The following is a 23,882-nucleotide window of genomic DNA, read 5'->3' as shown; positions in this document are numbered from 1 at the left end:
CATGTTGTCTGAGGCAGCTTCGTCATTCTCGTCTTTTGCATAATATGAAGCATAAAAACAAAACAATCATCATTTTTTCACATTTAGGCAGAAGAACGTTAGTAAAGACAGTCTGGAGAATATCAAAGAGTTGATCCAGTGCATCCGTTAAAGGGTTAAAATAGCTGCCAGATGGTCAACATTAGCACTATGGGAGTGTGTGTGTGTGTTGAATTAGAATTTAATATGACCATAGAATGTTTCAGGCCTTCTCAAATAAAGTTACTCTCTCCTCATGAGAGTGAAAAGAATATGTCAATCTGACTGAACGTACCAGACAGACCTTGATTGTAGTGCTTTTGTTGTGCAAAACATATTCTGAAGTTAGATTATAGATACACGCCCTGCAACCAACATCCAACTGTTAGATTACCATAACATCACTACAAGAACGTGCTGTCTGTGACGCACCAACCTAAACAGTTAACCAGAAATGGTTACGTACTTTATGATATCCAACAAGCATTTAAACATGAGATGTTTGAACGGAACAGAAACAGGACAGGACACACCAGAGGGGGCTCCTCTGACCGGCCCCTTGGGGTCCGTCATGAGCCAAACGCTGCGAGTACTTTACCTGTGACCTGTGACCAGAATAAACTGCTTGTGAGACCAGACTGAAAACCTCCGTTGAGTTCTTGAGCTGCCAATATAAGAACCTAACATGTGTGTGTTTGGGTAAAAGAAGAAAACAGATAATGGTGACAGTGATGTTAAGTGGACAGGAAACAGTAAAAGTTGTGATTAGCGATTATCTTTGCTGATGATGGTATCCTTTATTTCTGTAGTCGTTTTCCTCGGTTGGAAACTCTGAGTTCACAGAGTGAAAACACACACATATAAATCATATATAAAATATACATACGATCGCACACAGAGGCAGAGAAAGGCTGAGGACTGTTTGAGGATGTTATACTGACCCTAAAATCAACATCATGACATTTAAAACTTTACTGGGCAACTTCACATGTCAGCAGCTACAAGTGTCAGTGAACCCTAACCCTCCAAAGCTGAGTGAACTCCTCCAGAGCTCATGTGACGTTCAGTCGAGCTGCCAACAGCACTCTGATGGATGATGGATTAAAGCGGCAAAACATCAGACTCTGGGGAGACCAGCTTTCTTTGGACTCACAGCTGCTCCACTTTCATGTTTTCATTTTTCAAGTTTTGATTTCCCACCACCAATAATATGAAAACCAGAACTAAGTGTGACAGAGGGAAGAAGGAACAGTGATACTGTGTGTAGAGTTTGAAGGCTGCTGTATCAGTTCATTACCTTCTTCAAAACCAAAAACACATGAGAAAAGGTGTTAAGAATGGATCATCTTTCTACCTGCAGAAGTAACGTTAACGTGGTGTTACAGTCGAGGCCAAAGTTTCATGCTGCATCTTCATCGTCCCTGTTTAAGACTTTAACACATTACTGCTGTTCAAACATACACACATAGCTCTTAAACCTCTGACTTTGGCTTCTTGTTTTTTACTTTGTATAACGTGTTTCATGTTATGCTTGAATGCGTATTGACCCAGGGGTAAAAACGGACTCGTGTTGCTGCTGGTCGGTAGCCAGCATGGTGTTGTGGTCCAGGACGCTGTGCGGGCAGATGGAGGACGTGTCCTTTCTACCGCACACGACTCCACAGGCCCAGCACGCCGGGATGAACCTGACTCTTTGAAAAACTCTGGAAATTGTCTTTTTCTGGCCCCCAGTTTGATTCTAACTTTCTAATTCCCACTCCCTGTCCCCAGCCCTGCTCTGTTTGGCTGCTTTGCCTGCAGAACAAATAAATCCACTTCAGTGCTATCGGCTCTCCACACTGCACAGCTCCCCTGGTCGACAGAAACATGTCAGACCGCGTAAATAAACAGCTCCCCGGTCACCCAAATGGTGTAATTGCTCAGATCCTGCCCCCCTGCCTGCTCTCTTCCTGAACATGAGAACTAACCCAGAAACCCTCTCCGCCCCCACCCGGGCCTACGAGCAGGAGACTCTGTCCACCCAGAGCACTTTCACACCTCCACCTACTCTGCCACCCATTTCCATCTGTGGAGCAGGACGGGGGGGGGGTCCAGTTCACCCGTGCACCCCATCAGCTTGATGTCAAACTTGAAGCAAACATCAGTTCAAATGAAACTTTAATGATCCCCACATGGAGTAAAGGGTCATTCCACTGAAAACACGGAACAGAAATAAGAGCAGAGCAGAAATGTAACAAAACCACACAAGCAGCAACAAGGTTCAGTAAATCAGACGGCAGAAACTTTTAAATATTTAAATAGGCTGTAATCAGTAGCAGTGCAACATGACGGCGGTGGGACTGCAAGCAGAAGAAGAGAATCTGAATAAAAGAACACTCGTGCAGCACATTACTACAGCAGTTACACCTCAAACATCTAATACACACCCCTCAGCTGGTTCAGTAGAAAGAGCAGCTTTGCATCATGGGTACTTTTAAGAGCTGCAGTGTCACAGAAACAGTTGAACCTCCAGACTTCTTTACGTCTGACCTGAGTCTGAACCCAAAGCTCACACAAAGCACCCCCCCCCAATAATCAAATAAGTTGAGTAGAGTAGTTGTACACAAGGCTCAGACCTCCTCTATGTGACCCCAGAGGTCTGTGGGGGGGCATTTACCTTCATAGTGAAGTGAGGGTGAGTGACAGTGAGAGAATCAGGATGCTGTCCAGTCAAAGTGAAGGAAATGAAAAGTGTTTTCAAATGTTTTCAAAGTCTGGGGGGGGGGGGGGGGGTAATCACAACCACACGTCCAAACCTTTACTCTGACTCAACGCTACACACCTTTGTAGGTGAGTCAGAGCCTGTGCTGTGTGAAAGTGGTTTACTGATGGAGAACTGTCCCACCCACAGGTGTGCTTCAGGTGAACAGCCGCCGTCATGTGATCTGACCGTTTCTACACAACACAGTCAAACATACAGAAAGTCCATGCCAACCAGCATCTGAGCGGGCCTCTCCCCCCCCGCTCTCATGAATATTTACTCCTTCCAGCGTTTAGCGTGTTTACATTAGAGTCGTACACCGTTACTGGGGGGGTCTGACATGTGGAAGTGTTCCCGTCCATGTTGGTGTGTTTATGCTGCAGAGCTTTGCAGAAAAACAAATGTTTTGTTCACATGGAATCAGAGAAGCTAAAGGCAGAGAGGTTTAGTCTGCTCACTGTGGGGGCCAGTGGGGGCCAGTGGGGGCCGCCATGACCTCTCAGAAACATCTTTTATGGGATGAACTCACACTCATGCTGAGGTCAGGCAGTGCTGAAGCCTCCTCACATCAGCCGGAGTTTCCTGACTGTCCACAGGCTGCTCCATGACAGCAGGACACCCCCCCGGCCTTTATGAAAGACAGCTGCCTGGATGCATTGAACCCAAGTATTTTTACCTCAGTATTCCTACAGTTCAGGTTTGAGGTACCTGTATTTTACGTCAGTACTTCCATGTAGGCTACGTTGTATTTTTACTGCGCTGCATTTCTCCTGTTACCTACGACGAGTTTATAAAATCCACCCAATCCATTATTTGTTGCAGACTACAGTCAGTTTTGTTGCTTTAGGCTGCTGTTTTGTTAGGGTTAGTGTTTAGAGGGTTAGAGGGTAAGGGTTAACCCAATGAGGAGAAAAGAGGCTTCCGACATGCAGAGACACACAGACACACAGACACTCACACTCATAGACATACTTTTCTCTATTTTATAGTTACATTACTTACAAATGTGGGAACATAGAGTTGTGGGAACATAGACACGCTCCCTATAATATAATGTTAAGAACTTCACGTAGTTTTGGTGAAAATATCTGTAGTTTCTCTGAGATTAGAACTTGTAGTTAGACTATTTGGACTTTCACATTGTTGAATTAATAATGTATCAAATGAGGATGTGAAAACTGTGTATAAAGGGGCCGTTTGTAGTACAGCAGAAGTACTAGTAGTAGTATAGTGTAGTACTAATATCGCCCAGACCTGCAGAAAAAGAAACCTTCCAGAAAAAGTCTTTCAGAGATGCTGCACAACACCTGAGTGTGAAATCAGGAACTCAGTCAGGAGAAATCACATTTTCGCAGTATGCCCATGCAGAACTTTTTGTTTTGGCAGGCCGATGTCTTGCAATATTCACTCAGCGCCGCCAACCAGCCCAGCACCGCCCCCACCCTGCCCTCTTCAGCGGCACACCCTCCTCTAAAAGCTTTTTTAATTATGGCAGCCATTAAAGCAGGGCTGGCTCTGGGCTCTGACTGATGGCAGCGTATGCACCGCTGCTCCTCTGAGCCAGCCACATGCTTAAAGGCACTTATATGAACACACACACACACACACACACACATTTAAATGCACTTGTAGACGACCCTCATCGACTTGAGAGAGGAATGACTGCAAGAGAATAGCATGAGATGATGAAGGCAGATGAGGAAGAGGAGCAGGAGGGGACAGAGCTATAAAACACTGCTTCCATGTTTCGGGGGGGGGGGGGGGGGGGGTCTTCTGCTTGATTGTTCACATAAAAAATGCAAAGCTAAAGATAGAAAGGTGGACTGGATGACTCATCCAGTGAGAAGAGGAAGAACACTTTGGATGATCAGTCATCAAACAAAAGGGAAGTGATGACCTCACTGCTGTCACCTGACCAATCAGGACGAGCTGAGGGCAGCGTTAGTGCCTCTGAGCCAGGCAGCTGTGTGGAGGGGGTCCCTGCAGGTCCTACCTGTGTTTATGGATCTGAGGCCGTCTGGCCTACATTAGACACTAATCTAATTGTCACCCCCCCCCGGGCCTCACGGGGTCACACCGGCTTCCTGCGTGGACCAATGGGGAGGCTCCGTTGGTGTCTGGCAGGCTGCTACAGCCCCTCTCAGATTACACTGCCTGGCTCTGGGAGCCGCAGTGCTCCCAGGGGTAGTTTTGGGAGGTGTCCATATGTGATTTGTGGAGGTAGGGTGGGGCTCTGAAACGGTCACACAGCCACAGAGTTGCAACCCTACCCACAAAAGGTCCCTGTCCCTCATTTCCCTGAGGGCACCTTGCTGTTTCCCCTCCGTGACACCCCCAACCCGCTGGCCCACCTCACAATAGTGGATGACGCTCAGAGGCCTTGAAGTCGGACACCTTCCCAGCAGCCCCCCCGATGACCCTGCCGTGTGTCTGATGCTCAGAGCGTCCCAGCTGACGGTGGCTCCACTTTGATCCCCCCTGAAACACAGTGTAACTGGAGGCCCCCGCATCAGGACCACCGGACCCCTCCACACCCACAGAGACCATATGGGACAGGCTGCTGGGGAACACCACCTGTAAAAGGAAGCTCCTATATTATATATAGGCTGAGACATACTGCAGGCTGTCTGTCATCAGGACAATGAGGAACAAAGCCTCACCTGTTCTCACCTGAGGTCAGAATGATGCATGTGACCGACGGGCCTTCAAAGTCACATGACAGATCTCCATCATGTGATGACCTTTGATGATAACCTGTGTTGACGTCCCCGTTTGCATCTTGTGAGATGCTGAAATGCAATCAGCAAAGTGAAAGAGGCTTGAAGTACTTTCCAAATTCAAAAGGCTGTTTGTCCTCGTCCTGGATGACAAACAGCCTCCACAGAAGCAGATATTCCATCACTGGAAATCATCATTTTAAGTTTGTTTCATTGCCGTTTTCCTGCATCCAGCGACGGCCCCACAGGATGAGAGCAGAGAGCTGATGGAGGAAACCTGGGTGTTCATAGACTTCCTGTGGAAAGACCTCCGAACGGCTCCAGTAACGGTCCGGGAAATGTTTGAGCGGACCAACCGGCTTGTTTAAGGTCAAAGGTTAAATAAAAAACCAGGTTGGTGTAAAGTGCGTCAGTCAATGGACACTAGAAGGAGAGTCCTGCCTCACAGTGGGAGGGCCGACGTGGAGGCTGTGGGCCCCTCAGATGTTTATTCTTAGTATTAGAGGCGGTTAAGTAAGGGGGTGAGTCACTAACACCTTCAGACACGCCTGGACCCAAACATGAGCCGACCACCGCACAACAGATGACCGCTCATCCTGGCGAACGTGTGAAAATAGCTGCGGATTATTCCGGAGATCAGGAGCCGTCCGGCGTGAGCAGAGCTCCGCTGTGCCGTCTCCTTTCGTTCAAACTCACTTTGTTTAAAGGAGCTGCAGGTCTGGCTGAGCTGTTTGGTGAAATCCCCGTGGAACAGCCTGGTTTAGTCTTGATGACAAAGCATGTCTGACATTTTCCAAAGAGGCTTTCAAACAGTTTTATTAGCCTAAAAGGTTTCAGGAATGTTCTGAGCCCACAGAGGAGCACTTTCCTCTCAGCCAGTCTCTCCTCTCTGGGAATGAGACCGTAGCATTTATCTGAACTATCTGAAAACTTTGCTGACAGCTGAGTAATAAATGAATCAGCTCTGACGCTAAATATGAAGGAAGTGAGAGTGAGAAAATCTGATGCAGCAGCGTTATTTAGAGATTTCACTGCAGACTGTTTGGATGGAAGCAGCCTCTCCAGGTGAGGAAGTGATCCACTCCTCCCCAGGAAAGAAAGAGGGATGATTATCAAGCTGACAAGTTGAAACGTACAACTCAGATAACAGTGTGTGGTTTCCATCAGATCCTCCTGAACAAGAAAATGGAGACAGGCAGTGAAATACAGGAGCAGAGCTGAAAAGTTACCGATCAGACAGAAGGTCAAACTGCACACTTTATTTTCTGTTTCTCGAAGGAGTCGGAGGAGATGAAACACAAAGACAAGGAGGATCTGTGCACGATTAATGGATCCTGAGTACGTGGACCTCCCCAGAGATGGAGATTGGATTCTCCTGCATCCATCCAGACCTCATTTCATCCCTCGATCCACACTTAAACCTCCCTTCATCCCCTGATCCCCTGCGTTAGTGGTGCCAGCTCACTGTCCGCTGATCCCGGAGGACCTGATGACTGACGGCTCTGACCGACACAGATTCACTCAGTCCAGCTTCGCTCGGCGAGTGTCTCCATGTGTCCAAAGGCTGAGAAGAGGAGGAGCGAGTGGACGTAGACACTTCCCTCCTGATGTAACACACACGGAATCACAAGGAAACAAGCTGGAGACTCACATCAGGTCCAGACCTGAAACAAACTCCAGCCAGAGGGTTTTCCTTAGATTACAGCGCCCCCTGGTGGCTGCCTGAGGTCAGAACTCTTCACATCTGGATCCGTGCAGCTCGACAAGCACATCTGCACCACAGACAGAAATATAATGTGCAACATGAGGACAATGCAAACAAAAAGGAAATCAAGAGCTCATCTCAGTCTGACCCGCTGGGCCCCTCACAAGTGTTCTTTGGGCTATTTAAAGGGGCATTTCACCAGAATTACCACAACCCACTTGTGGTCTTCATTCATTTCTGCAAGAATTGAATTTGAGCCTTTAAAGTGAGCCTTTGGGTGCCCTCCAGCACCACAGCACCGGCAGCAGCAGCACCGAGGCGTCGCCCCCATCCTGCAGCTGCAGAGGAGACCAGAGACACCAGAGGGCAGCCGATCCTCACGGATGAAGGCGGCCTGCCGTCCCAGCGGGCTGTCTGATGCCTGCAGCCCCACATTCAAACTGAATTATACCGTGAAACAGGATTACGTGTCAAGCAATGCAATGATTGAGCACAATTGTTGGAGTTTGGCAGGAGAGCGGAATAAAAAGGAAATACACAAACAGGCATGCTGATGTGAGTCATCTGTGAAACAACATTAAGATAAGTCGGTCTGGGGAGGCACATGATGGTATCTCAGCATCCACGCTGCTTTTCTTCAAGTGAGTAAAATACAGCAGCGGCTCGTCTGGCTGCTCCCCAGAGGACCCACACCGAGTTATGGCCCCCTAATTATGTGCCGGGGAGACAGAGTGTGTATGAATGAACGTGCTCCGTTTTAAAAGGCCTTTTATTGTGGCTGCTGTTTCTTCAGATTGGGGGCCGGGGAGCCCATCTCCCTTTATAGGCTGCTGTTTCCTCTCCCACAGAGCCCCCCCCCGGTCCACTGGGCGACTGGAGAGGCTGCTGGAGTTACAGAGACACGTTTAGCGTTGGAAATAATCTCATAAAACAGAAAGGGGGGGGGGGGGCAGCCTCCTAAGTCGATGAGCTCATTCCTGTCTTCCTTCACCATCTCCTGCATCATAATGAGCTGACGGTCCTCTGTGGGTTGGTGGGGGGTCGGGGGGAGGACTGGAGGACTACCTGGTCCCAACTCTCTGATGTCTCTGTCACTCCAGTCTGCCCCCCCTCTTCTGGTGACCCCCCCAGCTCTGACCCTCACCCCCAGGGGTCCCTCAGTGTTCTGCCTGTGGAGTCTGTTGTGGGGGGGTCAGTTCATTAGGACCATTAACCTGTGCCTAATGAACAGAGGCTGATTTGGGGGGTCTTTATTGAGCACAGCAGTCAGGTGGGGGTGCTCACCGTGGACATCGATACTGCTTGGGGAAGAGGGGGGGGGGCTGGATCAGCTTTAACTTTCTCCATCAGGCTGGTTTAGTTGTGAACAGCATGACGGGAAAAAGGCCCCCGTGTTTCCCAATCAATCAATGATGCTAAACCTGATTACCTGTGGGGGGGGGGGGCACAGACGAAGTGATACAAGTGGAACAGATGTTTATTGTTGTGGAGCTGTTGGTTATTTATTTTAATTGTGTTTCATTTGATTGTGTGCACACTGACAGGGGGGGTGGTGGTTTGGGGGGAGTACTGGGGGGGAGAGAAGAGATTCGTTGCGAGAGAAGAGGGGAGGCACACACAGGGAGGGAGGGAGGGAGAGTAGAAGTATTAACCGTGTGCTCGTCTTCAGCCTCAGCAGCTCCGATCCTGCAGGAGGCTGCAGCTCCGGATCTCCTCCAGCACCAGGACCGGGTCTGATCCTCCAGCACCAGGACCGGGTCTGATCCTCCAGCACCTGGACCGGGTCTGATCCTCCAGCACCAGGACCGGGTCTGATCCTCCAGCACCAGGAGCGGGTCTGATCCTCCAGCCGAGCCCGTCACTCTTCGCTGGATCTCTGCATGGATGGTCGCAGCCCTCCGCACATTCATGGATTTCTGATCCCACAACTAAACTGAGTGAGAGCCGGACTGGTGAAGACAGGGGGGGCAGCAGGAGAGGGGACAGGCAGGGTCTCCCCTCTCTCGGGGGTTCGGGGGTGTGGAAGCTGCTCTTCAGCCCGTCTTGGACATGGGACCGCGCGCCAGCCGGGAGGGATCCGGAGCCGGAGGAAGAGCCTCTTCCTGAAGGGTGGGGGGGGGGGCTTGTGTGCGTGCGGGAGTTTTTTCACTCTTGCTTTTTGCTGCTGGGAGGGGGGAGCTGTGGGTTTTACGCGCCGGAATGATGCGTCCCAACCGCGGCTTCATCCTGCTCCTCCTCAACGGAACCGCTTGTTTGGTAAGAACCGAGTGTGCCCCCCCCCCCCTTCACACACACACACACACACACACACACACACACTGATACTTTCTGTTGTTAGTGTAGCACCGTGCACCTGGGGAGGTCAGGTGTCTGCACCAAAAACTTCTGAAGTGAGGAGAAGAGGCACAGACAGCTGCACTGATCTCTCTGTTTTCTGTTATCAGGTATTTCAGCCCCCACTTGTACTAATAATCAGTTCAATGTGACCCTGCGGGGGGGGGGGGGGGGGGGGGGGGGTCCATCAGTCTGTGCACCTTCAGTCTGTCAGTCCAGGAAGGACAGTGAGGATTTGAAACCATCAGCAAACAAAGTGCTGAGAATGTCTTCGTTATATGGATGGAGATGTGTGTGGAGTGAAGAAGTGTTAGAATAAAGTCACAGGCAGGACGTCTGCAGTCACATGAGAGGATGCTCTTTATTCGGGGGCCCCTCAGTGTGTCACACATGATTCAGAAGAAGAAGAAGAGAAGAAGTCTGAGCTGAGTGGGAGCCGTCTGTGTCAGTAGATCTGAGGCTCCTCTGACCTCCAGGAGCCTCTAAAGCGTCCACCAGTCGGCCGCCTCAGTGTGGCTGCAGCCGGCCCGCTCCTCCGTCATGTACACGTGCACATTCATTAAACAGCAGCCTTTAATGAGCAGTCGGATCCACATGAGGAAAGCTGAACATCCTTCTGCTCGGAAAGCCGACGGCTGAGAGGCGCGGGCCCAGGAAATGAGCCAGTTCCCCAAAAAGTCCAAAGCACAGTGGAAATACCGAGGAGGGGTTTGGGGGCTCGTTTGATGTAACCGTTTGCGTCGACGTGCCTTCGAGGACGTCTGGTGTCATGTTCTTCTCGTTGAGGCTCTCGGAGTGAAGGAGTGGCCCTGCCGCCGGTCGGAGGTGTGAGAGGAGGCAGACGTGGAAAACTAAACACACACAGATTGATTTATGTGAGACGGAGCACTTTGAGACCACACGCTGCCTTAAAATACGGGGATGAGTGTTTTCTCAGCCGTTGTATAAGCAGATACAAGCGTGTGGGATAATAGGCTTAACGCTCACTCTGCTGTTGTCTGCTTCTGGAGCGTTTGTGAGCTGCAGGGCTGCAGCCTATTGTAACCGCGGCTCTGTGGCTAATGATAATGAAATGAATGTGCTCCCTCTGCAGACCATGTATCTATGAAAAACGTACATGACACCCCTCAGCAGGAGATCCGGGGTAATTCATTAGCCCCGTGACATTGATAAATTATGGAGCAATTAATAAATGAAGTAACTTTTTATTATGCAACCGAGCCGTGATTAATACTCGTAGAGCCGACTATGCATTAAAATTCGATTTGGCTGATTTGTGTTGTTAGAGCTCCAGCTCTCGCAGGGTCTGGGTCTCCGGGGGCCTTCTGCAAACGACTCCTGATACAGACGACTGTTAACACAAGGTGCCTCTCCTCTTCTGTGATGAATGACGGCTTTCACACGTTAATTATTGTCAGGTTCTGAATAATATAAAAGCATCTCAGTTGTATAATTGACTGCTTGAGAAATGATGTTTATTTTTGGCGGCGGTTGGACGTATTTTTCATCTGCGATGCTGACTGGAGTTGTTTCAGTGAACTAAGCAGCTGATGTGCATCCGTCAGGGAGGACCAAGGTTTGATGTTTGGTGTCTTTTCGCCGTCCTCTTCATCAGCAGCCAGCCGTTGGTTAAAGCAGGCCAGCAGAGGACTGATGAAGCTGCTTTTTATTTCCCCATCAAGCCATTCATCGTGTGCTCCATCAGAACGCAGTGAAAAGACTCTGCAGCATTTCCACGAGCCCAAGGTGACAAAAACCACAGATATTCTCTGGAATCAAAGACCAGGCGAAGCAGACAAACACGTTTAGTTTCTTTTTCATTCAAAAAACAATTAGCAAAATAATTCCTGATGATCTTTTCAGTTTTGACGTGTGTTTAAGGGGACGTTGTTACTCACCGAGGAGCTGAGCTGCAGAGAGAGACAGACAGGCTGATAGAGGAGAGGCAGACAGGCTGAGGACAGACAGAGCGAGCGAAGAGAGACGAGAGCGTTAAACATCTGGTCCAGAAGTGTACTCAGCTCCCAGTCTTGGTTCCTTCAGGACAAAAAGCTCCTAATCCAGAAAGAACTGACCGATCAGACCTTGAACAGAAGGAAGCCCCCCGACAGAACCCCGTTACTCCAGAGTCCTCCAGCTATTCTTCATTTCTTTTCTTTTCTGGAACAGGACAGAGGACACTGTGCTGTCCCAGTATGTTTTCCATGTCTAAACTTTTCTGTTTGACTTTGCCTTCAGCAGGGAAACGCAGAACATCACTTAAAAACAAATGAGTGTGTGTTCTTCACACGGCTGAAGCCCTTTCATGTCGATGAGGCCGAACAGAGAGCAGCACTTGAATCGTAACATAGCAGTGCAACAACTGAGACAACAAAAGGCACAAATCCAAGCCAAAGCGCCCGGAGTTTGCCTGGAACTCCGCGAGGCATCGTGGTGCGGCAGCGCAGACCCCCGCCGAGCCAGGCCGAGTGTGCGTGTGCCATGAAAAACCACCGCAGCAGACTACTCTCTGCGCTCCGGCCTGTCACACCACCTCACATTCATGTTTGTGTCACGAATACCTGTGCTCCCCCAGGGTCGCCGACCCCGTCCTCACAGAGACTGGCTCAGCAGAAATACCACCTTAATACTGAGGAGACAAAGACGACACACTCGCTGTCGATGCAGCACATTCAGCACGCACAAATGTGAGGCAGCGGTGCCACAGTGAATCTGGAGTCCAGCTCCCCCCCCCACCCCCCATAGAGACACACACTGAAGACGTCAATCAATCAATCAATCAATCATCTTCATGATCAGCAGCACAACAGGTGAACTAAGCTGAATAATCTGATCTATGGCCACTTGTAACGATGCATGAGCCTTTAACATGAGCACCAATAATAAAATACATTATCACACACACACACACACACACACACACACACACACACACACCACTGCAACAACCTCATTATTCACAGGAGATATTTCTTATAATTATAATATAGTAAAATATAATATATAATTTCTTTCTCATTATTAATGAATTTCTCATAATTAGTTGTTCAGCAGCCAGTTATTATTCAGTGATTAATCGTTTGAAACGTTTCAGCCTCTCATGTGAGGATTTGCAGTTTGTCTTGTAAAACACTGAAGTGAATTTGTTCATTTTGCTGACGTGGGACAAAACAATCCGACTGAATATTGATAATTTTTCACACTAAATTCCTCCATTAATTAAGAAACTAATAATGTGATGAAGTGATATTGAAAATAGTTGTTAGTTGTAGGTTTTCCCTCACTGCTGTTGTCTGAATCCACCCTCTGCAGACTCTTCTCTTTATCCACCATCGCTCCACAAACACTCGGCTTCATGTTCATCAACTTCAAAAGGCACAAATCTGGAATTCATTTGCCTCTAATTTCCTAAACGTTTCCCACAGCATTTTTAGCATAAAATGTTAAGCGGTTCCTCGTTGCTCACTGCTAGCAGCCTTTGATTGTGCTTCTGCATTTCTAAAAGTTTGCACACATAATTGGTTGATTGTTGTTTTTCATCCTGAAATTCCTCCTTAAATTTGATGTGGACTCTTGAAGGAAGCCTGCTGGCTTCTGTGGCTCTGCCAGCACATCTGGTGCAACAGAATAATTGTTGTGTTTGGTCTTATTTTGACTTTTTACATGAATTGTAATAAATGAGGAGCAGAGAATGGACGTGGAGGCGAGCAGAGCTGCTGCCGCTCTGACCGACGGCCTCTGTGGCTTCGGCCTGTGCTGTAAAGCAGCTTGAGTTATGCGCAAGCGCGGCATGAATGACCCCAGAGGTGCACCTCTCCTCCCCGGCCATCCGCTGAGGAACCCCCCCCCGTCCCCCCCTCCCCCCTCAGGCTCCCAGCAGCCCTCAGCAGAGACAGACAGGGAGAGACTGAGGCAGACAGACAGGGAGACAGCATGCTCCCTGACACACTGACAGCCCTTCAGACTGAAGCACAGAGCTGTCCTCAGACAGAATACGTTGTCTGCTCAAAACCAGCACAATTTACTGTGGCACTGCTCTCCGGGAGACTGCAGGGGAGACGGAGCAAATCCTGGAAGAGTATCTGTAGGTCTGTGTGCTGCTTGGGATAGTGAAGGGTGGATTACAGTGGACAGCTGAAAGAAAAATGACTGGTAGCCTGGGGTAGAGCGAGCGGGTAGAACTCCCTGGGGATCCAGATAAAGATGCTCTTGACTTTCACACAGAGGAATAACTAAGGAAGGGAGAATCCATAACAGACGTTTTAATTTCAGAGGGCTTCTGCTGGAACCGACAGCAGTAAAAGCTGCCGTGAAAACGTTATGGAAAGTGTCAATATAGAATACAATTTTCAGCGTTGCAAGATCTGTAGGCATCTAAACAATATTAGAAAAGGCGAAGTGGGAGCAGGGGATGGGGTTTATTTGAAGGGGGATCACCAGGCAGTGCTGTGCTTTAACACTGAACGGGTTAGGGGGAGCCGGAGACCACGCCACGATGAGGCCGTGCTGCAAAAGCCCATTTATATTCTCAGTTCTCTCCCAGTCCGTAAACAGTCCGTTCTGCGTGAATGGACATGTAGTGTGCAGTTCACCACCGTGCTGCCCGGTGACGGTACACTGGTTTTCAGGGTCAGAGTGGTCCAGACAAGGCCCGCTGACCGTCTTTACGGGTTTCCAATTAAAGAGGTGCACGGAAACAGGGATTGGAACCAAAGCAGAGCAAGAGTAATACATGGATAATAGGAGAGGAGAGGATTCTCTTACAAATTGCAGTGATTCCTGGATTGAATTGAAAACGTATTGCTGTAGAGAACAGGACAGCAATGACTGGCAATTATTTCAACCTTTATTTCTCCAGGAAATGTCAGTTTGAGCAGTCATGCACTTATCCATGCCCCACTTCACAGTGACCCTGTTAAGAGCTGTTGTATTCTCTATTTGCCAAAGCTCTGCTGACCTAAAGCACAAAATAGATTTTTTTGACAGTTTATTAAAAGTGACATACGACTTCTTCCAAAAATGACACGTTTTCTCAGCTGTTGCCTCCATAGTTCAGGTCTGGAAAGGTTCAGGCAGCCACAGCTGCTTGGTTCAGGTTGAGGGAAGTTTCTATCGGCGGTTGGAAGGAAGAGGCATTGACTGTTGGAAGGAGACAGACCACAGTCGCGGTCTTTGTATGTTCAACCACATGTCCACTCCCCCCTGATAACCACAGTCGTCTCTCTGTGAAGGGTTAGGCTGGAGGTCATTTTCCCTTAACGCACTGGTGTTTTAAGAGTGTTGTTACTGTGGTGTCGTCCAGTTGAGACGGACCCACTCACGTTTGGTTTTAGCTGTTAAAGACAGCAGGCTGTGCTGGTTTGGTGCTTCACCATCGTCCGAGCTGTCTTGGATATTCAGATAAGCTGCGTTTTGAAGGGCTGCGGTCTTGCATGCATGTAAACTGCACAGGGCTTCACAGCAATCAGGGATCCACTCGAGTTCTGCCTGGTAAAGCAGCTGCACACTTCAGTCATTGTCTTTAGATTCAACCTCGTAGCACCTTTAGTGCTGCTAACCCTAAACGCTAAACCTAACCCAACCCTAACCGTAAACTAACCCTGACTTGTTCAGGTATTTGTGCTGTTAAGCTCCTGGCTGGGTGCTGAAACCCATCTGAAAGTCTGGAGCTCTGGTCGGGCTGCCGCCTCTGAAAAGACAGCATTCATCAAGCATTTTGCACCTGAAACCCAATGAGACAATTGTAGAATCCTTCCCGTTACAGCAGACAGGTGCAAAATACTGCAGCAGCGCTTTAATCCCATCAGCCCATGCTGTGCTCTGCTCTCCTAGGGGAGATACTGGGGAGAAAGCGTCCCCCGCCGCCCCTCTCCACCCTCCTCACACCGCCAACTTGTCAATATCTTATAATGTAAAAATTTGATAGCCAATTCAGAGCCCAGCTCCTCTCTGAGCATACAAAATGAGCCCAGGCCCTCCGGGACACCACTGAACCTGTCCAAAATGAGCCAGGAAAGCAGGAGGAGGATGCAAAAAGAAAGAATAGACTGGGAAAAGAGTTTAGAGTAAAAAGATTCGGTGTAGTGAGTTTGTTCACCTGCTGCAGATCTAAGCTCCAGTGACCCCCAAGAAGCCTGAGTAAATTATTCATTAAGAGTCAAATGGCTTGTTTCTTGTGAAATTACCTTTCTCTCCCTCACCTCCTCTTGGATCTAGCCAGAAGAATAATTAGTTATAAGGGCACAGCCATTTTCAGACTTTAATCATGTAACAGAGAAGTCTCCTGCAGTGAGCATATTAGATCAGGAGACGCAGAAGAAAGAAGAAAGCATTGACGAACACTTTAGAAATGTGAGCTGCTTGACTCTTTAATTAAAAATTGATGTCATATTAGAGATGAAGATTTCAACTCAACAGCCAGAGGAGAGTGGAGTGCTTATTGAACCTGTCAGCTCCCCAGGACCAGCACATGCTCTCAGCCCCGCTGGGCGGCTTTACAGGCAGATTCTCTGTATCAATCAATCAAACAATTTACTTTACTTCAGATCACGCATCCATGAAAATACAATTTCAGACTCATAACACACCAAATACACACACACATCCCAGTGAGCATGTATTGATGCTGATATAAATAGTTTATATTACATAGCAATAGCAATAAAACGAATTAAAGAAAAAGAGCCCTGCACTTCACTGAGGCTGCAGCTACCAATCATGTCCAGTGATTATTAGAACCTGCAATACCTTGCTGCACATTTAAAATGTTCATGAACAATGATGAAAGAAAGATTCAGATCCAAAAGAGGCCAAATCTCATTTAAATCTGCAGGACAGAAACAAGCTGCAGACACAACATGTCAGAGCTAAAGCTAAATGCTGCACCGTGTCTGTCTTTGTAGAGCTGCCTGCTGCGTTGAAACAACACCATGACAGAAACACTAGAGATTCACAACATGAAACAATGATCTGAAGAGCAGCCGTACAGCCGAGTGTACATTTAAAAAATGTAAAACATTTCTTTTATTGTCATGAAAAACATGTTGATTATCAGCGCTTTAATGAATTATTAGATCTAATTTACATTTCGTTGTTCCTAAAGGTGACGTTTTCAAATTACTCTTTTATTCGATTCACAGTGACTAAAATGATCCGTTATCATCAAACTAATCAGCTGCTGCTTTAGCCGTTTAGTGGCCACATTTCCAGGACCTCCACCAGTCAAGTCTGACTGTGTAAACTCGAGTGAGGCTAATTTTGGAACGAAATCCGACTTCTTCATCTGTCACCAGAGCAGAGTTACAGCACAGATTTCAGCTAAGTGGCTCCCTGATCTCTGCGCTGCGTTACGGCAGTGCTGTGCCGGTGTCACCGGGGGAGAGGGGTTAAACCGGTGTACCTGTCACTGTAACAGGCTGATTATTGCCTGTGGAGCTGGCAGGCTTGTGAGGATGGCTCCCCCCCTCGCTCCCTGCTGGGCGAGAGGCCTGGGGCCTGTGCTCACTGAGGCTGAATGACTCACAATTACCACAGCGACAGAGCCTGCAGCCACCTCCCATCCTCTCCAGCCGTTCACTGACTCACTTAGCGCACATGACAAATAACAAAATCACCCCGAACCTCCGCCCCCTCACTAAGACCTGATTGCCCACCGCCCACACTTTGCCTTCAGTACTTAAAGCTCGGATGCATCTTGCCAAGCTTCATGAAACAAAACAAACTTCGTCTCAAAGTAACTTGTTCTGGCCTTTCAAAGCAACGTTTTCCTGTGTTACACTACGTGGATGGTTAACATGCCTACTTTAGCGTGACCCAGTGAACAGAAAACCTCTGACATTACAGTTGCAGAACTAAAAATAAATGTTTTAACACTTTAATGTTACAACACTGTTCGCTGAAAATATGGATATTATTTGTGGTGCATCATCAAAGGATGACTTCTTGGACTGCATTTTAAATATGAAAGCCTGTGAGTGGTGTGAATACCCAAAGCAGACAACATGAGTGTTCAGCGGTTAACAAAACAGTGTCGGGGGCTGCATGCTCAGAGATAAAATATCTTCCTCTAAACTGAAGCTGTGCATTAATCTTTTGGCATTCAGAAAACAACATAGAACCCCGGGGTTCTTCTCCACCATTTCAACTTGCTTACACTGCACAAGTTAAAGTTTGGAGCGTGCTGATAGTTAAATCTTACACCTCATATACTCTCCTAGTTAAATGCAGAGTGGCGAGAGAGTTGTAGCAGTCTGCACTTTTTCAGAATGGAGTACAAAGGTAGTGATTGTTGTAATATTTAATGATGAAAAACGTGTTTAATATGTGTCCTGTGTGACCTTAGAAATGCATTGCTCACCACATCTCCTCGTCTTGTATATGTGTAAAAAGGCGATACTCCGGGCCACTCATGAGGGCATTTACCTGCAGAAAGGAAACCACAGTCGTATTTAAAGACATCCTGCTGGTGTGGAGAGCCACACAGTGTGTGTTCCCTCTCTGCAGTAATAATTACGGCTCTGGCTCGTTTTTCCTTCTGTTTTCACAGCCATATTAAGCTCATTTTAACATTTGTCTTTGACAGTGATGCTGCACACTGAATCTGACACCTCCAGCAGTGCCAGACACTAAAATCTTCTGTTCAACAATAGCACGATGCTCACTTCATCCCTCCTCCTGCAGCCGGGCCTCTCTAATGAAGACTGCAGGAGAGGGGGGGCCGCCTCGCTCGATATGAATGCTACAACAAAGCTTACTGCAATATGTTTTTGCTCAGATACGAGCCATCGAAGCTGGCAAAATGATCAGGATCTTAAAAGCAAGGGGCAGTTTCATAGAAACCAGGAGTGAAATATTATTCGAGAACCCTAAAGAGGCTTTTTGCAGGACAGGGCGGGGGCTCTTAAGTGCTATCTGGGGAGGCCGACAGAGTGCTACCCTCTGCGCCCAGCAGCCACCAGCTCATTGAAGAAGAGAAATCAAAGACAAACTGGTCCTTTAATAGGAGCCGTGGGGAACACGCTATTTGTCATCAAAGTTGTCCTGCCTGGACTCAACCCCCCCTCTGAAAAAACAAAGACACATTTGAAAAGATCAAAATCAATATGTCTTCAGCTCCTCCAAATCTTTGTTCATTATTAATGACTTTGGGACCCTCAGAGAAGCTATCAGAGCTATCTGATTCACCAGGAAGGAGTCCTTGTCAAGGCTGTTCTGGGCCCCCGCGGGGGGGCGGAGGATCCGAGCGGCAGCGTAGCGTAGCAGCAGACAGGTAACCAGAGGAGAGGACGTCTGGCCTCCAACACCCCCTGGTAACAGGGCCAGATTAAGGGAAAAGTGGAGTCCTCTCATCTGAAGCCAAACGCCAGACCGCAACCACATCAGCGGGAATCCTCGCAAGGCAGTTGAAATGCGATACACGTTGTTATGAAAGGAAATACATGTTTTTAGAGAGACAGAAAATCAATATCACTGACTGACTGCAGTGCAAGTGAACAAATCTGAGCGAGCTTGAAAAACCTGCATAAAATGGAATAAAAATGAGTCAGACTTAATAATCCTGACTAAGCCTGTGTAAGGAAGCCCTGGCAGTGGAGACAGTAGATGGATCAGAGCACAGGCAGCATGCATGCATTATGCATCATCGCAAAGTCTCTCCGGGTACAGCGCGCACACACATACAAACCTATCCCGCCGTTTGGATTTGAATCACTTATTGTTCACGTTTACCACGACTGGGAGCTCACAAATGGTGTGTGTGTGTGTGTGTGTGTGTGTGTGTGTGCTCTCCACTGCCATATCCAAAGACATAATGCCACTGGATCGTCCCATGGCACATTAGCCAGAAGCTACCTGTTAATAGATCATTACCGTTGAATAATTACCCATTACTTTGCTCTCACACTCACACACTTCACAAAGCCACTGCTGAGCACAGCAGCACCATCTTATCTCCCTCACTCCCCTCCCCTCCCCTCCCCTCCCCTCCGTTGATGTTCACATCTGACAGCTTTGTGTGCATGCCCATACAGGTTTTTCTCTTTAATTAAAACACTGGAAGTCTTAATTGGACATTACACTTTATTCTTCGGCCCCCCACTTGCCCACCTCCCCTTCCTCAAACACTTTGATCCTCCGACTGAATCTTTCGAGGCAATAATAGTTTCCCCTGTATTCAGACTCGCAGCAGAGTGCTTAAGAAGCAAAAAGCTCACATTAAAACAGGAAACACAGCTTTGTCGACTTTCTACTTTGACTTTCTCCCTGTAAGATTTTATACGAGAACAATTTCTCTCCAGTTAGACGATCTTCAAATGACCTTTTTTGACTTTGTTGCCGTGAAAATGAGATTCTTTAGAGGGAAACATTAACATAGCACCTTGGATGGATTTTGGAAATGCAGAAATGAGTGTGTTATAAGTGCTAGCATGAATCCTGCTCCTTTTGTGCATCCAGACACTTCAGGAGTGCATAAATCAACCTCCAGCCTCTGTTGTCAGAGAAACGACTTTAGAAAGCATTTTTTAATGACAGAGCTTTATTGTTTTAAAGGATTATAGCCTTCGTAGAAAATTGTCCACCCTCAGAAATATTGATTAAACTGCCCAGGACCACAGTAGGAGTAACACTCTTATGTGAATTCAGCTTTGGTGTGGATTTTCTGCTAGAATCTGTTCTTTGATCCCTCTGGCCTCACCGGCAGCTCGAAGGAGGCATATGAGCCCATTACTACTGAGCTTAGGGAATTACAGCGGCTCTGTGAAAACTAGACATAAAGGAGTATTTTCTCTCACAGCGGAGGTAAACAAAAGAATGTAATAATAGCAGTACCTGCAAAATTTGGAGCATTTATTTATATATATAACATTGATAGAATGTCACGGTTACTACCACTAGAGGTATGAACGGTAAATTAAGTATCGATTAAAGCTTTAATTCGTTTTCTGTCCACGCTTCTTTCTACCTTGCTAATAAACGCCTATTTTCTCTCTCTATTTTCTTCTTCCACCACCACCCGCCTCCACCTCCTCTCCCCAGGTGGCCCTGGGTCAAGAAGACGGCTCCTCCAGCCCCAAGAGCTCTTCAGCCGACTCCTCCAAGACGGTGGGCCTCCTGAGCGGGCAGGCGTCCCTGTCGCCCCTGAGTCGCTGGATGCTTCACAGTAAGAGCAGAGCTGCTAATGCCACCTCTCTGGAGCTGCCCTACCGCTCCCCGGTGCCCTTCTCCAAGCAGGAGTTTTCTAAGCAGGAGTTCTGGGAGATGTTGGGCAGCGACCTGCTCAAACCCGACGCCTCCAGCTCCAGGGTCAAACGCAGACCCATTGTTAAGACCGGCAAGTTCAAGAAGATGTTTGGCTGGGGAGACTTCTATTCCAACATCAAGACGGTTAGGCTGAACCTGCTGATCACCGGCAAGATCGTGGACCACGGTAACGGCACGTTCAGCGTCTACTTCCGCCACAACTCCACAGGCCAGGGAAACATCTCAGTCAGCCTGGTGCCACCGGTCAAGGCGGTGGAGTTTGACTTGGAGCGCCAGAGCGTGGTCTACCCCAAGGACTCAAAGATCTTCAACTGCCGCGTGGACTATGAGAAGGTGGATCGCAGCAAGCGCACCTCACTGTGCAACTACGACCCGTCCAAGACCTGCTTCCAGGAGCAGATTCAGAGCCACGTGTCCTGGATTTGCTCCAAGCCTTTCAAGGTCATCTGTATCTACATTTCCTTCTACAGTACGGACTACCGCCTGGTCCAGAAGGTCTGCCCGGACTATAACTACCACAATGAGATGCCCTACCTGCCCTCTGGCTAGAAGACCTGTAGGGGGGAGGAGAGGTGGGAGGGGAGAGGAAAAGGGGGGTGAGTAGGAGTGACTGCAGCGCATGAGGAGGAAACCAGGGCTGTGGATTGTCCTTTAAGCAACAGTGGCAGAAAGACACCTGAAAGCAGCCCCCTGTAGCCTGACTACTGTAAGATGTAAAAACATATATGCAAAACAGAACCTACAGTATGCAGATAACGAGGCGTTTGGATGCTAAAGCATTCGTTAACTGGACTGGTAGTGAAAATCAGACCCCACCAACACGCACATTCTTACCTCAATCCAGTTTCTAAATGCCAACTTCTTGCCAGCTATTTCGCTCTTCCATTCAGTCATTTGTGAATGTTGTCTGAATGTCCTTTTAATCACCCTTTATGATATTGCTCTTTTGCAAAGTCACACAGCAGTGTTTTCCATGGCGGCATGTATTTAAATGCGGTGATACGATTCACCGGAGAGCTGTACACAAATTTAGATTTTATGGCAATCTTCACACACTGTTTAACATGTGAGGCAGTTACGGCAGAGACGACGATGATTGAAAACACAGAGCATTGTTTTTCCTCACAAAGAGCAGATGAATGTAAAGTGTGAGCAGCCACAGGATCATTCAGGTCTTTTTAAAGGGCATCTTTTAAGTCCGTCCCAGGAGAGCGTGAAAAGTTCCTCTTCTTGCTCATTTTTTCATCCTCACCCCCACCACGTCACTGTGGTGTTTTCGGGTTACTTTTGCAGCCTGCCAAATCTAATCACAGTATATCTCTCAGTTATGTCACCTCCATTTCAATAAAAGAGGGAAAAGAGGGGGGGAGAGAGAGAGAAAAATAATAAAATTTGCAAGAAAAAGCAATTGCTCAACAGAGATTCAGGGCCAGGGCTTAAGACAGGTTCAGCGGGAACGGGAAATAACTAGATTCTGCATAGAGATAGAATTGGCCTCCACACTTAAGAGAGAGGGAGATGTGGGGGAGTGAGAGAGGGAGAGATTCAGTGAGCTGTTTTAATTAAAGTGGAGAAGGAGACGTAGCGTATGCAGCTCCTTCTATTGTCCCCTCTGTATGAAAAAGATTACATTTTGTTGCCGTCAGGATTCCTGATTTCACGCCTTGATAACTTTGACTGTGTGGGGGAGATTGCTCTCTCCCTACAAATACTGTGCTCACTAAAGTCGGCCCGTTATCTTGAATAAATGAAAATATTATCATAATAATTACATATAATTTAATCTCTTTTAGAACTAATTAAGGTTTCAACGAGAGGGCAAAATGTATTCCTAAAAATCAAGTCAGTGGGTAGGAGGATAAGAGGAGGCTGGTGGGGATGGCTGTGTTGTTGTGTGGAGCCGGCAGCCAAAGCTCAGCCCACAGTTAACTGCTCTCATTAAGATAAATGGCCACTGGCTGCCCGTCTCATGTTGCTCTCACAAACAATATGAGCGCAGAGCAGTGGAGCCACGAATGAGGCGGCCTGACGTTTTACGGACACCCTGCTCATGACGACACCCCGACTCTTCAGCTCAGCGCTGATGATCCGTCACAGACGGGTGTGAAGAGTCATTAAACAGTGAGATCAGATAACCGCTTTGATGCTAATGTGCTGTGATATCAGCCGACATCTACGCTCGGCTGGACGTGCACAGCGGTGGCCCAGGTGGAGCTGCGGCAGCGAGCGGCCACCACGAAGCCGTCCTCCTGTGGGGGGGGGAGGTAGCATCAGGCCAGACATGAGCGCAGAGCGGCGGCTGCTCTGTGTGAGAGCACGAGTAGGAGGCAAAACTCAGTCACAGGGCTAAAGATAGCAACAAAGACCTGTAAATCTGCACATCAAAGCTCCCAGTTTTTAATTTACTCTTAAAGAGGGGGGTAGCTCCTCTCCATATGCCAGCAAATCAACTTGTGGCACAGAGCAAATGGCAGCAGAGCACGAGCAAGTGTGCACGGGACGACAGCTCCGCCCCCCGCAGCCGTGATGAAGGCTGCTCAGGCTCTCAGACCTCCGCAGCCTCCTGCTGCTGCTGAGTGTGGCTGGTTTTGTCACGTGTGCGCCGCCGTGGCTGCTTGATACGCATCTGTCTGGCTCGTTAAGTGTCTCACAATCAGGAAAACTCACACTGGGGCTTTTGCTAAAGTGGCCCCCATCAATCATGAAAATGTGGTAGGGACAGAGTCGAGTGTTTGCCACATCACAATTACACATCACGGACTTTTTTGAAAGTGTACATAAAGAGTCCCAGTGGAAGGTCCAGTGTAGATGTAGGTTTGGCAGGAACTCAAACTACTGGCAGACGCTTCTCTGAATGTCCATTTTCTGTTCAGCTGGATGATTTACAAGCTCCGTGTGTGTAAACTGTATATGAACCAGCCCGAGTGAACCACTGCCTCTTCATCTCTTCATCCATTTCCTCATCGTCCAGCTCTCGGTGCCCCTTCTCCTCCAGTCAGCCACTCAGCCGTACGCCCGGCTCTCTTCACGCTGTCGTCCTCTCCCCGTGTGTGACCCGGCCGACTGGCCTACCCCCCCCCCACACACCCTCCCTACCTCCTTTACCCTG

General features: G+C 48.2%; 1 protein-coding gene across 1 annotated transcript; it reads left to right on the top strand.

Annotated features, from left to right (window-relative positions):
- The first annotated feature begins 9,379 nt into the window (after positions 1–9,379).
- LOC139217143 (neurexophilin-1) lies at positions 9,380–21,322 on the top strand. Its single transcript, XM_070848433.1, has 2 exons — positions 9,380–9,436; positions 20,549–21,322. The coding sequence occupies exons 1-2, from the start codon at positions 9,380–9,382 to the stop codon at positions 21,320–21,322; spliced, it is 831 nt and encodes a 276-aa protein (XP_070704534.1).
- Positions 21,323–23,882: the final 2,560 nt, after the last annotated feature.

The sequence above is a fragment of the Pempheris klunzingeri genome, chromosome 17 (genome assembly GCF_042242105.1).
Source record: "Pempheris klunzingeri isolate RE-2024b chromosome 17, fPemKlu1.hap1, whole genome shotgun sequence".
NCBI classification, from domain to species: Eukaryota; Metazoa; Chordata; class Actinopteri; order Acropomatiformes; family Pempheridae; genus Pempheris; species Pempheris klunzingeri.
Note: the sequence above shows the minus strand (reverse complement) of the source record. Positions and strands in the feature narration are given on the sequence as shown.